At 35.3% G+C, this 19,002-nt stretch overlaps 1 protein-coding gene across 1 annotated transcript in view; it reads left to right on the top strand.

The window, feature by feature from the left end:
• The window catches only part of dpr14 (defective proboscis extension response 14), a 404,735-nt gene extending 401,861 nt beyond the window's left edge, over nucleotides 1–2,874 (top strand). Inside the window, exon 8 of the mRNA XM_073979194.1 lies at nucleotides 2,108–2,874. Coding sequence (XP_073835295.1) covers nucleotides 2,108–2,226 — 119 coding nt within the window. The 3' untranslated portion in view covers nucleotides 2,227–2,874. The remainder of the gene's footprint in view (nucleotides 1–2,107) is intronic.
• The last annotated feature ends 16,128 nt before the right edge of the window (nucleotides 2,875–19,002 follow it).

Below are 19,002 nucleotides of genomic sequence, written 5' to 3'. Positions count from 1 at the left end.
TGTTTTAGAATAGCTCCCATATAACGGTACCTCCCGATTTCATGTATTTTGGCGTTTTTAACTACATTATCAGATTCTAGTGACCATAATGTGGCATTTCGGGTCAGAAATTGTATATACCAAAAATTGTGGACATAGTTCGATGTTTTGGAATAGAGCCCACATACAGTTCAAGACGATTTTTGATACTTTGAGGATTTCATCTACAATTTTCAACCGAACTAGCTGTACTTTACCATTTGAGGTTTCTAGTTGTCACTTAACTCCCTCACCAAACATTTTTATACCCTCAGCCTTTGTGCTAACTAGGGTATATACACTTTCATACGACCAAAAATGTGTCTCATCGAAATAACGAAATTCGTTTCATACAATTTGGAGTCGATTTTGCCATATCCGTCCGTCTGTTGCGCACGATAACTCTCGAACGGATTAAGCGATTCGAACCAAAGTTTTGGTATCGTAATATTTTGTCCAAACATAGTTTAACCAATGAACTGGTAAAATTGCTCATCCATTGGACATTGCTTTACCACCAATGAAACCAGGTAACGTAATTTGGTGACTATGTGGGTTCGAGTCCTTGGCTTTCCTTTTTCACTTGCAAATAATTTCCGATCATCAAGCTTAACTCTAAACGAGAAAATTAATAAAAAATCATTATAAATGATCTTCGCCCTAACAGGCAAAATTTCAAAAAATAAAAACAGGCTGAGCCCGGCTGGGATTTGAACCCACGTCCTTGAAAACATATCAAAAAAATGTTGTCACGGCGTGTAAGCGTTCAAAAAAAAAGCGTTTGTCGTGAAGAAAATACATTTCTGTGGCCAAGTATCCGCGTAAATGTATAAAACACATTTGCATTTGAAAAACGATAAGTTCTAGGACAGAGAAGCCATTACAAAGTCGATACGTCCGAAGATTTGCTTTACCACCAATGAAACCAGGTAACGTAATTTGGTGACTATGTGGGTTCGAGTCCTTGGTTTTCCTTTTTCACTTGCAAATAATTTCCGATCATCAAGCTTAACTGTAAACGAGAAAATTAATAATAAAAATCATTAAAAAGGATCTTCGCCCTAACAGACAAAATTTCAAAAAATAAATAAATGTTGCCTTTAGGACAATTTCGTGAAAATTAACCTTTGGTCCCATACAAATTACTATGGAAATTTTGAGGCCCCAGTGGCACGTGTTAAAATATTCCGATTGTGCTCAAACTTTGACAACTTTAAAATTTAGAGGTACGGGTGCGCATAAAAAAATCCGACATCGATTTTTTTAAAACCACTCTACTGTAGACTTATGTAGGTACATGTTTTGGAATAGCCCCCATATAACGGTACCTCCCGACTTCAGGTATTTTTAATTTTTTTGGATACATTTTCGGACCGAATTGGCTATAATTTGGCAATTGAGACTCTCAGTGGTCTCCACCAGAAATTGTCTAGATAGGTCAATGTTTAAGTATGGCCTCCCGGTACCTCCTAGTTTTCGTTATTTTGAGGTGTTTAGCTACATTTGTTGACCAAACTATCTGTAATTTGACATTTGAGGTTCCCAGTGGTCACAAAACGTATCCACCAAAAATTTTTAACATAAATCTATGTTTTGGTATAGCCCTTTGGAATAGCTCACATATAACGGTACCTCCCGATTGGATGTCCTTCGGTATTTATGGTTTCTAGTAGCTAAAAACTACTTTCGTAATAGAAAGAAAACTATGTAATTATTCCACATAACTTCAGAATTTTTCACAGTAGATGGTATAGGAAATTCGGCCCCGCCGTACTTTTTACTTTTTCTTATTTTCCAATTTATTTTAATGACCACTTAAATATAACATTTTATGAAATTTTTAGTTATTTAAATCTCTTACATTGTGTCACGATTTAAATATAAAAATCTTTATACACTGCACACATACATATACATATGTATATGTATGCGCATATAAAAGCACACGCATGCATACATGTCTCGTTAACGATGTTTAGTTTCTACCAACAACCATCGACAATATATTTATTTGCCATATTCATTAATGTTCTTCATTTCCGTTTCCCGTTTTTTACACTTTTCTCTCTCTCTCTTTTTTCTCCTTTAGGTGAAGAACCAGCTGCCATGCAGCATGCATCAGGGTCGACAATGTCACCCATACTCTCGGTTGTGTTATTTACAGTAATTGCAGCATCACTGTTTGCAGAAATGCTATGTCAACGATGACGACGATACTAAAAAAATTGAAAATAACATTGGCATCATCATCATTTCATCGTAGCCATGGTTGCCAGCCAAGCAGCCATCCATCCAGCCAACCAACCACCAAACATTCATTCAAACAAACCCATAGGGTATGACGGATGTATACGCTAGCTTGGTGGACGGATGCGGATATTCCTCAGCAAGTTCGCAACATGATGAAACCAATAGCGACCGCAACATCAACAACAGCAGCATAGCAAAGATACTAACATTCCATTCCATACTTAACTATACCATATATAGAAGTACTACAACAAAACAAAAGGAAAAAACAACAAACACAACATCTACTGGCATACAGAGAGATAAATAACCAATGTGTCTATTAGATAATTAACATTAGGTTTTTTTGTTGTTATTATTGTGATTAGTTTTTTTTTTTAATAAGTTCCGGATATCCAAGCCAGCCAACAGAATGACAACTACTTGCTGAGGGCAATCAGACATCCTGCCACTCAACAAGGCATTGTGTTGTGAAGAGCAAAAGCAAAAAAAACATCAAGAGTGTAAATGGTTAAGACCCAAGTATCAACTATATTTGTTAATGTATGTATGTATATGTGTCATAATCATTATTATTAAAAAAATATATATTCACATAGATTAATATTTCATTTGAATATTAATACCCATGTATGTGGTTATGTATGTATTTATCTACTTATCTTTGAGAGTGATATTAAAGCTATTTCCATGGATTACCACATCATCAACATTTGCACATTTACCAGACAAAGGTCGTATCCGTATTCAATGATGATACCCTTGAGTCAAGTTTGCCTCTATTATGAAATGAATGTCAGTCAGTTTTCTATTTTTTTTTTTTTTTTTGCTTTTCACAAAATTACAATTCACGGCATTGAGAATAACAACTGCCTCCCAGAGTAGCAATCTGTAAAAGATGAAAACTAATCTGGAATAATAAAAATTATTATTGTAGGTTTTTTATTTTTTTTTCTTGTTTGTTTGCATTCTCTTCGTTTTCTTGCATGTGTCTGGAATAACTACTGTTACGTAGAGAATAGATTTCGTAAGGACATTGAATGTAAATATGACCACAAACTTTTACACGTGAGGTGGCATAGTTTATTAGGTTGGATTTGTATTGCATATAAATTTCCATATGCAATATAGGTTTGTACCGTATTATTGTCGAATTTTAGATATCTTCTGATTGCATTGGTGCACACTAGTTTTATGAAATTTTTACAACCCCACATCGCTGTATCCATAGCGTGATGAGTTTCTACATAAGATTAGATAAACTTTTAATTATAAGATGATTCGGTGAAAAAAAAAACCTCACGAACAAAATGATTTTAAAATTTGAATTTATCAGAATTATGGTCAAATTTTTGAAGTCACTGTAAGCAAATATATGGTTGAAAACAAAATTTAGAGCCACTCGAGATAAACAAACTGACATAAAATTTGTTTCTCACTAATTTTCTTTAATTTTGAGAATCATAAAAATTGTCGTAAACGCTTTTTTCAAAGATATAATTTTTTAACAAAAAAAATCAATTTTTTTAAAGTGGCGGCTAACGATTTTATATACACATTCATACGGGCAAAATGTGCCTCATAAAAATAATGGTTTTGGAGTCGATTAAGCCATGTACGTTCGCCTGTCACCCAGACGGATACGATAACTGTCAAACGGATGAACCGATTTGGTCTAAAATTTGGCGTTAGTAATATTTTATCAAACTTAGTTTAAGTTCCAAGATGAACCATTTCGGTCCACTCCTTCAGATACTTCCCCCACAAAAGTTCGAAAATGTTCGGAAAAATTTGGTCCATACTTTGCACATCGTGAAATTTCTACTAGACATAGATGAGATTCCAATATGGACCCTATCTGTCCACTCCTTCGGGTACCTCCCACACCAAATCTCGAAAAAGTTCAGTTTAGAACCTACTCTCGAATCGCTTTGATTTTTGTTGTAACAACTTGCATTCGCTGCCTCCATTACTACAAGTTTTTTCAGCGGCAAGTCCATACTTCCGGAGAAATTGGACTGAAAGCTGTAAAAAATCCGCTATGGCACCATGTGTTGTGAATGGAACGCGCGGTAACTCTCGAACGGATTAACCGATTCGATGCAAAATTTGGCAATCGTCATATTTTGCCCAAAGTTAAATCAATTTCTATGATGGGCCTTATCGGTCCACTCTTTTGGTTAACTCCCCCACGGTAGTTCAAAACTTTTCGCTAAAGAGGTGCGCACGATAACTTTCCGATTTGGTCCATATTTTGGACATCGTAATACTTCAACGATACATGGATCAGGTTAGAATATGGACTATATATGTCAACTCCTTCGGATGTGGGAAGTATCCATGGAGAAAATAACCCAGAAACCATAAAAAACCCTACGGCCAGCATGTGTAGTGGCTGGTGCGCACGACAACTCCCGAATCGAATACTGCGTTGGTCAACACTTTGCATATCGAAATATTTCTTACAATATTAGATGAAATTCGAAGATAGTGCTTATAATTCCAATCCCGCCTGTACCTCCCCCACAAAAGTTCGCAAATATTCACTAAATCAAGTTCTATGATGAGCCTTATCTGTCCACTCCTTTGGTTACCTCCCCCACAATAGTTCAAAATTTTCGGTAAAATGGTGAGCACGATAACTCTCGAAGGCAGTAACCGATTTGGTCCATACTTTGGACATCTTATATTTCGGATCAGTGTAGGTTAGGATCTTCTCTCGAATCGTTTTGATTTTTCTTGCAACCGGTTGCACCCAAGGCCCCTTTTATGATGGTACAAGTTGTTTCAGTGGCAAGTCCATACTTCTTGAGAAAATAACCCGGAAACCAAAAAAACGCCTATGGCCAGCAAGTGTAGTGGCTGGTGCGCACGACAACTCCCGAACCAAATACTGCGTTGATCCACACTTTGCGTATCGTAATATTCCATACAATATTAGATGAAATTCGAAGATAGTGCTTTTAGTTCCACTCCTGCCGGTACCTCCCCCACAAAAGTTCGCAAATATTCTCTAAAATGGTAAGCGCAATATCTCATAAACGGAGCAACCGATTTGCTCCAAATTTTGGATCTCGAAATATTTCCAAACTTAGTTTATGTTCAAAAGTGGACCCTATCGGTCCATTCCTTAGGTTAACACCCTCAGAAATGATCAACATTTTTGTTTAAATGTGTTTAAGGGTCTGTGCGAGAATCCTATGGAAATTTTTACCGAAGGTTCTCCTAGTAGCCCTGTTTACAGCGATATGATGTTTTTCGTGGGAAAGTCCATGTTTCCTGATATAATTGTCCTATCGAGAGGAATGGCTTCCAAAATAAGTCACACTTTCAAACTGACTATTGACTATGTCGGTCCATTCCTTTTGGTACCTGAGGATATACCTCTATCGGCAAAGCCGACTGATACTTTTTTACTTGTTCATTCATAATTTTGCGTTTTAATATCATTGAGTTTTGTCGGTAACCAAAAATGTGTTACAGAATTCCACTACAGAAGTGGATTCAGTACCTCTGATTGGGTTTGCAGCGTTGCAGGTATGATTTTAAAAAAATAAAACCAATTTGTGGAGTGACCCTAAACTTTACTTATGAGCAACATTTTAAGGGCAGCACCCGAAGTAGAGGACCGGTCAAGGCCATCATAGAATCTGATACATGTATGTCTTGAAGAAATATTACAATAACTTTGCATATCATACCAAATCGGGTCGAAATTATCATACTCACCAATAATTTAAAACGGTGGCCGTAGCTTTTTAAACCGAAAGAGTTGGCGAGCCCCTGGGGCTCAATTCTGTTTCTATGAAAATGTGAAATGAAAAATATTTTCTTCATAATTTTTTTCATTTGACAGTTTTCTCCTTTATAAAAGTTTTCATTTCACATTTTCATAGAAACAGAATTGAGCCCCAGGTCTAACTTCTTTCATTCTGCCCTAATGTAGATACATACAAAATGTATTTGTGCATGTAACAATATCCCAGATAGCATTTAGAAGACTGTTTTTTCAAAAATCACATTGAGGAGTCTTTTTAGAGTCCTTTTGGTGATCAAAAATTGATTAAGTCGCTTGTGTGATCAGAAAGGGACTCGAAAGTGACTCCCTGTAATGATTAAAAAGAGTTCAATTTAAAATCATCAACAAATGTGTAGCAATCACAAATAAATCATTGAGGTGTTTAAAATGTGACAATTTTTTGTTATTTATTGTCACATTTTGATCATCTGGAAGATTGAAAAATGCTTAATCAAAAAAGGGTCATACAGGTGTTTGAAAAGTGATTATAATTATGTATACTCTGATCATATTTTGAACAGTTAGGTGATTAAAAACTGATTGCTTTGTTTTATTTTTATTTGGTTGTAAATAAAAAAATAAAATTCTCATATACACTTTCTACAAAATTTTGATATAAATGTAACTTATAATATTAAAGGTACAGACAAACACAACACAACAGGTTTTGCCAAGTGAAATGAAGAAGCAGTATACTAACCACCAAGCAACATAAAGGGTAATTAAAAGACATAACAAAGCAGAAAAGACTATAAAACAAAGGAAAGAAACAAAGAAGAATAAAAAGAAAATTTTTTAATTTATTTCGTCTAACAAAAAGACTCATAAATGACTCCCTAAAGACTCATACATGATTATAAACATGACTCTAAAAAGACTCGAAAAAGGGTCCGAAATTAATCAACAAAACACCAATAAGTGATTGAAATACGACTCGAAAAAGACTCATTTGTGATTTGTTTAGAAGAGTCGCCTGAGGTTATGTTTTCCTACCGACAAAGGAGTCATTTATGATCAGAAAATGAGCTCATATTCTAGCTTTTTAATCGTGCAGTCGGATCAAAAAAGACTCGAATTTGATTAAAATTTTCAAAAAATGCTGACTGGGATTGTTCATATTTCAACATTCTGTAATTGTTAGACCAAAAACTACAAAATCTAATCTAAAGAAAACTGTGAAACGTGTGTAATTTTCATTTTGACATTCTTCTGCTTCGTCTTCTTATTCGTTTGGTTATTAATCAACTTGATTGGCCATTTCGTAGGTTTATGATGTGAATACAAAATATGTTTGTACATACATACATAGATATTTGCAAATGAGGTTAGTAGCAAAAGTTGTAGGTTTGAAAAAGATGATGAATAAATTTAAAATGTATACCCACATATGTATACATGCATATGTTCCCGCAACATCCCTGAAGGGAGAAGGAAGACTTCTGTCATATCAATGAGTGCACACCAATTCATATTGGCTCAATGATATGGGACCTATTTTTCATCGCCGAGTCCGAACGGCGTGTCTTACAACACCACTTGTAGAGAACTTTTTCATGGCTGAAATACTCAGGAAATGTCGACTACATTGCACTAAGATGATTTGGCACCGCCGAATATGTTGATGTTCTGAAAATATGGATAGACCCTTCAAAATACCTGAAATTAAACCTTAAATGAAAAATTATTGCTAATTCGATCTAACACACAAAATCGAGCTGTACCTATGTCCACGAGTTTAAGAAGGGCATTTTTTGAGAACCATCAATGCCAAAAACAGCCAGGAATCGGTTAGTACAGTTATATGAAGATTATTCCAAAATATGACATAGTATAAAAACACTGTGCAACATTTTTAGGGTAAACTTGTGCAACAAATTTGAGCTGAGGTTCTTTTGAAAGTACAGACCCAAACGACAAAAAAAAAACCAGTTGGGGTTGTTGTGTCAGATCCAGCTTGGATTTTATGGCCCCATCTAAACATGGTTAAATATTGACTTTTTAAAGCAATTCTGGGCTATATCTCTGAATCCTATGTGAATCTTCATCTGACCTCTGAAGCAAATTTGTAGATAAGGACAAGAATCAAATATTTGGAGAAATAATGAACACGAGAAACTCCATTTATTGCCTCAAATTTTATAAAATATCGAAAATGTCCGTAATTTGTATATATTTCGCACTATATCTCCAAAACTATTGATTTTTTCTTAATGTTTCTTTTAGAAAATATTCGCTCAGAACATGCCAATTCTTCAGAACATGCCATTATTGTAAAATTCCTCTATCACATTGTTTTCAGTATATTTTTCAACGACGATTTAATAAATATGTCAATAATGTGGCGAAATCCGAAATGCGGGAATAAAACGTATGACGCAAAATGCTGCTGAAACAACATGAAATAAGCATTTTAGAGTTTCAGAATGTTCTCAAGAATTGCTGAGAACTTTATTTGGAAGAGTTTTGCAAACGGTTACTTGGTTCAAATCCCAATAGTATAGCTAATACTGATAAGAATTTCAGCAATTATGTAAAATTTTCTATATTTTATCGATTTTGATGCCCTATATGGAGTTTTTCTTATGTGGCCTGTTCAAAAGATAAATTCCACTAGTTTAGGGCTACAATATTACCAAAAATAGCAAGGCCAAATTCCTAATAGTTTCTGAAATAAAGGCCCGATAAATGCAAAAAACTGTAGTTTTAGCCCGGTTTAGATGAGGCCATAAAATCCGAACAGGATCTGACAGCGCAAAACCCTACTAGGTTTTTGTAGTCTCAATATGTACTTTAAAAACTGCATACTATTTTTTTGCATTTTCAGTGATGCATAGTGTAACAATTATTTTTGGTGGAGAAGGTTGTTCACCACTAGGAACCCTAAATGCAAAATTATTCCCAAATTATGCGGTGGGAAAATGTAGTTAAAAATTACTAAGTACCAGATATCGGGCGGTACTATTATATGGAGGCTTTTCCAAATGGGGTTTTACCCTGATCAAGATTATATACACTTTATAGGGTCGCAAATGATTATTTCAAAGCATTAATTACAAACTTAATATACAATGTGCAACACGAAAATTATTAACCCTATTCTGACACCGCAGCATGATAGAAGACCAAAAAAGAGACGACACATGTCTCGCCGTTTTTCCCTATCTCATCAACTTTCGCGGTTATAGGCTTGCAAGAGTTTGTGGCTTTGATGTAAAAAGGGTCATATAGTCAGTACTATATCTTCCAAACCGTTAGGAAATTTAAATTTATCTCTCCCATTTGCTTTGCTATTTTGACGTTTCAGAATCGTCTATACATAGTTCGTATGTTCTAGAAATATTTTTATTGAGATCTGAGATACACTTTTGTATTTGCTTATTTGCTTCAAATTTGATCGGTTTGATAGCTGTAGACCAAAACCCGAGAAGAAATTTTAAAAGAAATTTGACTTTGGCGATTTTGACCTTGCAGATGAAGTTTGATGGATTATATGTGTTAACAATTTTTGTTCTTTAAGACAAGAGCTACAACTTTGCCTCTGAGATAATTTTAAATTTCCTAACAGTTTGGAAGATATAGTCCTGACTATATGACCCTTTTTAAATCAAAGCCTCAAACCTTTGGAGGCCTATAACAAGTTGATGAGATAGGGAAAAACGGCGAGACAGTTGTCTTCTCTTTTTTTATGTTCTATCACACTGTGGAGTCAGAATATGGTTAATAAAACATGACTCAAAAAATTACACACAGTGATACCCTCCAAACTATAGTGGAGGATATAAAAACAACGCCCTCAAGTACTTAATCGGCAGCACTTGGGCAGCAGATAAAGAAGCCTTGTTAACCACATACAACGCAATAGGTCAGTCTGTAGCAACGTTAGGCAATAGAACACCCACGTGCTCTCAGTGAACGCTTCTCTCTCCACACAGACAATTCAACCAATTGAAAAAGCATGCACTCACACAATGACACCCCGTAAAGTATGTAATAGAAAAAGATGTTGCCTATCGCTGGTCTGTAGTAAACTATGCGATGCACAGTGGTTCAGAATCGATTTTTCCTGGTCAAAACTCTGTAACTTTTGAACGGATAGAGATATTTTCATATATATTTTTTTTTTTGTTCGACAGATAACATAATCAGATGCATTAAAAATATTCGAATTTGGTCTAGTAGTTGCAGAGAAATTCAAGGCCAACATTATTAATTTGATTTTTTTTCATATTTTACATCAAAATATGAGTGTTTTTGAGTTTTTCGTAACTTCTAAATATTTAAATAAAAAATATTTTAAAAAATTAAGTTTCAGTTTGTTGTTTATAAATGCACTAAAATCCAGCATCAATAAGTATATTCCTCTTTATGATGGAATCTCTCAAATACGTTTAATTTTGTCACCATTTTTAAATTAAATACAAGCGTTTTATTTGAGAGATTCCATCATGAAGAAGAGTATACTTTATTGAGGCTAAGCCTCAAATTACTTAATAGTTTTAAGTGCATTTATAAATAAAACACTGAAACTTAATTTTTTAATTATTTTTTATTTTTAACATTTTAGTAAATACATTTTTTGACCACTGAGAATTTCATAACCAAATGACAATCAATTTAGGCCGAAAATGTAGATAAAACTTTAAATTACCTGAAATCGAGTGGTACCGTTATATCGGGACTACACCAAAATCTGACCCATGTCCACAATAAATTTTTGTGGGGGAGTTTCTTTACAATTGGTAACTCCAAATTCCAAGTTCCAACACCTGAAATAAGGTGGTACCGCTTATGGGGGCTATAGGTTTTGGATTCATATTCTTGCATTGTCATCCAAATCTGAAAAGTGTGCAAAGTTTCAGTTCGAATGTTCAACTGCAACTGTGTTAAAAATGAGTTACTAGATTTGAACAAAACGGACACCAAAGCAAGTTAAATAAAACACTGTAAAAAGGTCAAACTTCGATAAACAAACCATAAAAATACAAATAATTAAAAAAATGGAAAACATTTAAAAAAATTCAAAAAATTTAAAATTTTTTCCAAAATTAGAAAAATACTCCTTGGGGTCTCGTAAGAATCATATAACTCTTTAAAAATGTCTATATGTGTAAAAAAGCTGTAATTTATATGGGGAACGGTATGGAAAAAAACACAAATTTTTACCGATGTAATTTCAAAAAATTTAAAAATGTGTTAAACGTACGGAACGGTACAGATACAAAATTATAATTATGGACTGAGAGCGACACTCTCGGCATCATCCTGTGTTTCCTAAACACATAATAACATAATATCTGTTACAGTTTCCGAGAAAAAGCTATTTCTTTCTCCAGAAATTTGCAAAAAAGACATATCTACCAAAATTGCCAAAAAAAAATGGTCGTCTTTAGGAGCACGCCAGGCCCATACCTTCCAATATTTTAATCAAATTTTTTGGTTTCCTTAGTTTTATTATGTTTACTATTAAATCCTATATAGAAATTAACAATCGGTGACGACAAACAAATTAGGGATTGGCCAGGAAAATCGAACTTAAAAACTTGTTATAATGCAGTTCTATGAACACCAATAAAGTTTCTCTTCATGTCTTCGTTGCATAACTTTCATGAGGAGCTACGATATTTCCCGTGCGTCGGCACAAGAAGATGTTCCGAATGCAGTATATGCTTGGATGTTATAGGCAATACCATTCCAATCGCCATTTATTGAATATGTACCCCCACCCAGGCATGTGAGGAAAGATGTTCATGATATATACAAAGAGAGAGAGGTATAAAGATAGTCGCGGAGGCTATAAGGTCATATAGTATGAATACCGTCCTCGTTGATTTTGAATGTCTTCTATGCCCCTACTTTCGAAACTAACCTCCTACAATTTCCTGATGTAAATATTTACATAATAATATTGTACAAACACCACTTATATCACACATTCATTTTCTACTTCTACTACAACAAATGGTCACTTGTGTATAATCTGTTACCCACATACATAGATACATATATGTATGTATGTACATACATACATATGAAAATATAAGTTTATGTGGTAATATGAATACGTAGCACTAGCCCCTGTTTTGTATGTGTCATATGTAATGTGACATTTGACAGGAAATATCCAAAGTATTGTTTCCGTTTTGGACTCCGGTTTCATGTATGTCCTTGCGTGTGCGTGCGTGCATTATAAGCCGCCTGCCTGTGGTATCCGTTAACTAACAAATAGGAAACATCTTGATTAGACATTTTCGAAATTATAACACATTTATATGAAAATAATTTAATAATATGTCCACTTTTGTCGTTGTTGCTATTGCTATCGTCGTTGTTCCATGACATAATAAGCAACATACATGTCAAAATTTAATAGTTCTATTTAATAAGCCAAACGACAACCACAATTAAATGACATAATTATAATGGAAAATCATTTGTCTAAAAATCTAATTAATATACATAGTTATCTCGTTTATATGTTATAGACGAGTGAGGATACGTGCATACGATTATGTTATTATATTAATTTAAAATGAAATCTTAATAAAATGAGATAAACAGTTTTGTGGTGTTGTTTTTATATTTTCACAATTAGGTTTTCAGCTTGTTCAGGGTACGAAATGGAAGAATTTTAACCCTTTTATATAGCCTCCACCATAGTATGGATGGTATATTACGTTTGTTTTTCCGTTTGTAGCGCATTGAAGTAATAACTTGCGACCCTATAAAGTATATATATATATATATATTATTGATGGTCGGAATTCTGCTACCATCGACCATGACATTCAACTCTGTTCTCACCTCTGCCGTCCATGTGGTGAACAGAGTTGCAGTAGATTTAGTGGTGGATATTTGCATGTTCCTCGCGTGAAAAATGTGGTAAGATCAGCCAAATAGGAGTTTAGCCTTTCACAAATGACTTCAGGAAAGGTACCAGAGGCCTAGGTCGTACAATCATCCGTATACCTTACGATCTCAATGACGTCTGGAGGGGGCGAAATACAGGAATCGTATATGTAAAACAGTTCCGGAGATATCACCCCACCTTGGGGAACTCCCAGTTTCACTGTAAAGGGCTTGAACTTCTTCCTCTTTCTGAATTCAACGCGCCACTGGTGTTCACAAATATAATTGATTATCCAACGTTTCAAACATGGCCGAAGGGTTATCTGCTTGATGTCCTCAAACAGCGTGGAGTGGTCGACAGTATCAAAGGTTTTTGATAAGCCAAGCGTCCTCGACTAATTTGTGTCTAGATGGCGTATCGCTGTTGTCGTGTTGTGCTGCTTACGAACCCATCCTGATAATCGACAACTGTATATCTATTTTTGGCGCTGACCCTCAAGGGTCTTTGCTACGGGCGACAAAAGAGAAATCGGGAATCGGCGCCAAAAGGGATGACGTTCAGCGCTGTATATGTATATCAACTGTATATCTATTTTTGACGCTGGTGAGGACTATAGCCTCAAGGATCTTTGCTACTGGTGATGATCAGCAAGTGGATAGCTAGTTCTGAGCCTGGGGAGGACTAAAGCTTCAGGGTCTTTGCTACGAGTGACAATAGCAAAATCGTTCTGTACAATTCACCTTTGCTGGCATCCTTGCCTGGCTTCAGTAGCGGCACCAACCTGTCCATTTTCCAGACTTCAGGAAGGATGTGAGTGGCTAGCGACAGGTTGAGAACTTTAATGAGATACTCGATTCCCAGCACATCCATCTGTTTCAGCACTGCCATGGAGATTCCATCAGAAACCAACGCTTTGGATAATTTAACGTTCCTGATGCCATTCGCAACATCATCCATTGTAGGTTATGGTGGTTCATTCTCGGCAGGAAGAGATCTAATGCCCTGTCGCTCCCGGGATGCTCCACAAACTGTCGTTTGTCAGCGTAACATCGCCCAACATGACTGAGGCCCTATCTTACTTCTTTTCAGGTTTCGAAAGTGACTTAACCATTGTTAACAATTCACTTATTCCAGCTCCAATGTTGCAACACTTGAGATGTTTTAAGCACTTGTGCCGCTTATGCGCACCGACCAACCTGTTAACTTCCAGTGTCAGCCTCCTGACTCTGAGGTAACTGTGGTTGGCACGACGAAGCTCATCACATTCATTTGCTAATACCGTCGCCTTTGCTGGGAAGTATGGTCTCACTTCGGGTATTCGACCAGCCAGTATATGGTGAGTGGCTGCAGCAGTGATGATGTCCCGGAACGTCCTTTCTGTTACCCGAACATCAGAAGGTTTGGGGAGATCTCTGAAGCGATGATTACTGAACTCTATGAAACTTGGCCAATTAGTTTTACCATGATTGATGAAAGTGCGACGTTCAGAGGTGATGAAATCGAGCGGTCGGACTGTGACACTCCCCGCTAATTCTGGTAGTGGCGTCCTCATTGACCGTACAAAAAGGTAGATCTATCAATCTGTGAAGCCAACACAATACCCCTCTGGTCGTTTCCGAGGACAGAATGCCACAACTCATGATTAGCATTAAACTCCCCCAAGATGAGACGGTTATAACCTTCCAAAAAACGGGCTAATGTTGTTAATATAACGAAAAGCGTGATAGGTCCGCATTAAACAGGCTGGTACAATAGGAAAGCTAATCCCCCACTTCCACTTCTGGTGCGATCCTTCCACAGTACGATGCAACCAAAACAACGCTGTAAACTGCAGTTGTTGTTGAGCTTAGTTTCCTGCACCGTCGCGACCATGACATTCTTTCGACTCATAAAATCCAATAGTTTATCGATATTCCTTGGAATCCATTGAAATTAAATTCCAAAAAGGATGCATTTTCAGGGATTTTAACAACAACGGCTGCTGTGGGGGCGACTGCGGGGGTGGATGCGGATGTGACAAACTGAGCACATATAAATTGATCTTAGTACCAAGTAGTCAAAAAACGTATATACCATGTTTCGTATAATAAACCATGATAGGAGTGAGTGGAAGCAGGTCAGACCACTTTACAATAACCTAGCCATTTTCCCCGATGGGTCAAAGATGGAAGAAGGCGTAGGATCTGACGTGTATTGTGAAGGTTGGAGTACTGTAACAAGCGCAGAGAAAACCGTAAGCATTTGGCAAGACGTACCTGTTTGTAAGGTATGGAAGTCAATCTGTCCAACAATCTCAGGGTGTAGAACTGCGCCCCTTCTTCTCTCTACGTAAATCAAAAATAAGAACCGCTGTTGTTGTCATTACTGGTCAAATTTATTTGGCGACATTTCCTGAGTAGTTCAGCTATGTAAAACTTCTCTGCAAGTGGTGTCTTAAGACACGCCGTTCGGATTTGGCGATAAAATATGAATTGGCGTGAGCTCATTGATATGATCGAAGTCTCCCTTATCCCTTGTGTGATGTTTGTAGAACAATTATTATTATTTCTCGACTTTAGTTGTGAACAAATACTTAGTTGACTCCTAATGGAACCAAATACCAATTGCTCAATAATTTGTAGTCATTTTTTACAGCTTGTTACTGGATGTTGTTCATTTACTCAATACTTCTTTGAAAATACATCACCCCAATTTACATTGCGAACTATGAGCTCTGCCAAAATCTACATTGTACCGAAACCGAAAAACATGGGCAATATTTAAGAAGATAATCAATTTGATCTAATTTATATGTATGTATGTACATTTACATATTTACAATTAAACATTTATGACTTCTAATGTTTGGTCAAATGTTACCAACGCTGTTGACCACAATTGACATAACTAGGCACTTTGCCAAATGTGTAGATGTTGACCTAAAAAGATAAAATTTCAATTTTTTTTTAATTTTTTTTTTTTTTGCAATTAGTGGGGCTTTGACCACAAATATGATATTTTACATTTAATTATTATACACATAAACATACATACATATGTAAATATACACAATACGCTCCCACAAATGTAATGCGATTAATTATTGTCATTACTTTATATATTTTTTTTCTTATTTTCTATAAATTTAAAACAAAAACAAACAATTACCAAGATAGGCATGTGTATGTGAATGTGACTAAACTAAAAAAAAAACAGATGAAAACTAAGGAACAAATTTATTATACTCATGTGTACAACAACAAAACCGAAAAAAATATAATTAATTAACTTAAAAAAAAAAACAGATATTTATAATAAAATTAAATGAAAAAAAAAACAAAAACTATGAACAAAACCAAGATCCATTAAATTTAATTAATATATTTTGTAATTAAATTAATTAAGTAAAAATAAAAAAAAACATCGTAAAACTATAATATAAATCAAAATAAATACTAAATAAAATACATGTGACACAACAACCACAACCAAAATTAGTTGAGAATCCAAAAAAGAAATGTACCAAATGTTCAAAGAACATAAATAAAAAAGAACAAAAAAATTACATTAACTCCATAAAACATTATTTATTTCGTTGTTTTTTTGTTCAAAATCGAGGTTATGTTTTATTAGGTTTTTTCCTGGTTATTTAACCAGATTACCATTTTATTAAATGTTGCAATAAATAATTCTGTAATAAATTGAATCAAGGTTTAACTTTGAATGGTCATTGCAATTTCATTGTAATTAATTATATTTTTGGAATTTTTTTTAGCGCGGGGGAAAACATTTGTTTATATATATACATACATATGTATGTATATAACCGCAGGCTTTACTTCACACTTCACTTTGGAAATGAATTTTTTATGTATGTTGTTTGCTTTTTAATTTATGCCATTATAAACAAGTAAAAAGGTGTTAAATTTGGTCGAACGAACCTTTTATATCCTCCACCATGAACTATTAAGGACTAAAAATAACGATAATTAGGTAGTTTTCTGGCCACTGGGAATCCTAATTACCAATTACAGCAAATTTGGGCCGAAAACCTAGATTAAAACTTCAAAAAACCTAAAATCAGTCAGTGCGGTTATATGTGGGCTGCCCCAAATACCAAGTAAAAATGTCGGCCAAAAAAATTTTACTAAAATGCTCAAAATACCAAAAATCGTGAGGTATGGGGGCTATTCAAAACCATGGATATGTTTTCATAATTTTTGGTGGAGACATTTTGTGACCACTGGTAATCTCAAATGTCAGATTTCAGAAGACTTAGAAGAACATCTCCTATGGATTAAGTCATTTAATTTTTTTTTTTTTTTTGCTAAGTTCTTTAGAGTGTAATAACTGAATTACTAACTCACAACATTCCTAACAATTATTCTAACCAAGAATTGTAAAATAAAGAAATATTGCTTGATGAGTTTATGAACTCAGTCGTAATAATAATAAAAAAAAAGATTTCAGGTAATTCGTTTAACAAGTAAAAAAGTATCAATCGGCTTTGCCGGCAGAGATAAACCCTCAGCCTGTGTGAAGTGAAACACAATGTTTCAAAAAAACTTTTGGATTTAGAAAGTTTTCAGAATTTTGGTCGTATGAACTTACCGACAAAAATATGGATTTAGATTGAAGCTCAAAAGTGGGTGTTATTTTCCTCTCTATAGATTTCGCGCCCACCAGTCATTTTTGTTGGTAACCATATAATTTAGACCTTTGGACCATTATATCAGGAAACATGGACTTGCCCACGAAAAACATATCATCGCTGTAAACTGGGACACTGGAAGTACCTTTGGTACCCTTAACGGCACTTAAACAAAGATGTTGAACATTTGTGTGGGTGGTACTCCAAGCATTGGACCGATAGGGCCCACTTTTGAACATAATCTAAGTTTGGACATAATATTTCGAGATCCAAAGTTTGAACCAAATCGGTTGATCCGTCTATGAGACATCGCGCGTACCGTTTTAGGGAATATTTTCGAACTTTTGTGGGGAAGGTACCGGAAGAAGTAGACCTATAAGCACCACCTTCTAATTTTGTATAATATTCGAAGAAATATTACAATATGCTAAGTGTGTACCATTCGGTTCGACAGTTGTCATGCGCGCTACTCTTGCTGGCCGTAGGGATTTTTACAGCTTTTGCGACATTTTCTCAAGATGTATGGCCCTACCAATCAAAAAATCGTGAGTGCAAGCTGTTGCAAGAAACATCAAAATGATTCGAGAGGGCGTCCTAAACTGTACTTTGTCGAAATTTTGTGTGAGAGATACCCGAAGGAGTTGACATATATATTTCCATATTATAACCTGATATATGTCTCGTAGAAATATAACGATGTGCGAAGTATGGACCAAATCGGTCACTGCCTTCAAAAGTCTTCGTGCGCACCATTTTAGCGAAAAGGTAATTTTAATGTCATAGGCGGGACAACTGCCATATATTTCTTCTAAGCGCTCGTAAAATATATATTTGGTCTGCTCGTCCTTTTGGCATGGACGCAAATAAGTCTAATATTGAAAAATTTAGCTTTTATGCTAACGGGTGAAGCTGGAGGACAGATGTTTTAACTTCCGACTCAGTACAGTGCGCCACCTTTAGGTGTTGTTGTGGCGTCTTTCCCAATCCATCGTATTTCGTGTATGGCAGTAAAAATTGTAGCTAAAATCCTATGTCCACAATTTTTGGCAGAGAAATTTTGTGACCACTGGCAATCCGAAAAAGTTCGCGAAAAGTTAGAATAATTTTAATGTCATAGGCGGGACAACGGCCATATATTTCTTCTAAGCGCTCGTAAAATATATATTTGTTCTGCTCGTCCTTATGGCATGGACGCAAATAAGACTAATATTGAAAAGTTTAGCTTTTATGCTAACGGGTGAAGCTGGAGAACAGATGTTTTAACTTCCGACTCAGTACAGTGCGCCACCTTTAGGTGTTGTTGTGGCGTCTTTCCCAATCCATCGTATTTCCTGTATGGCAGTAAAAATTGTAGCTAAAATCCTATGTCCACAACTTTTGGCAGAAAAATTTTGTGACCACTGGCAATCCGAAAATCGTTATATGAAGCTTATGCCAAAACATAAACGTATATTGACA

Source organism: Musca autumnalis, unplaced genomic scaffold (assembly GCF_047663935.1).
Source record: "Musca autumnalis isolate F117 unplaced genomic scaffold, ASM4766393v1 scaffold_3, whole genome shotgun sequence".
Classification (NCBI taxonomy): domain Eukaryota; kingdom Metazoa; phylum Arthropoda; class Insecta; order Diptera; family Muscidae; genus Musca; species Musca autumnalis.
The sequence above is the reverse complement of the archived record's forward strand: the minus strand, read 5'-3'. Positions and strand labels throughout refer to the sequence as shown.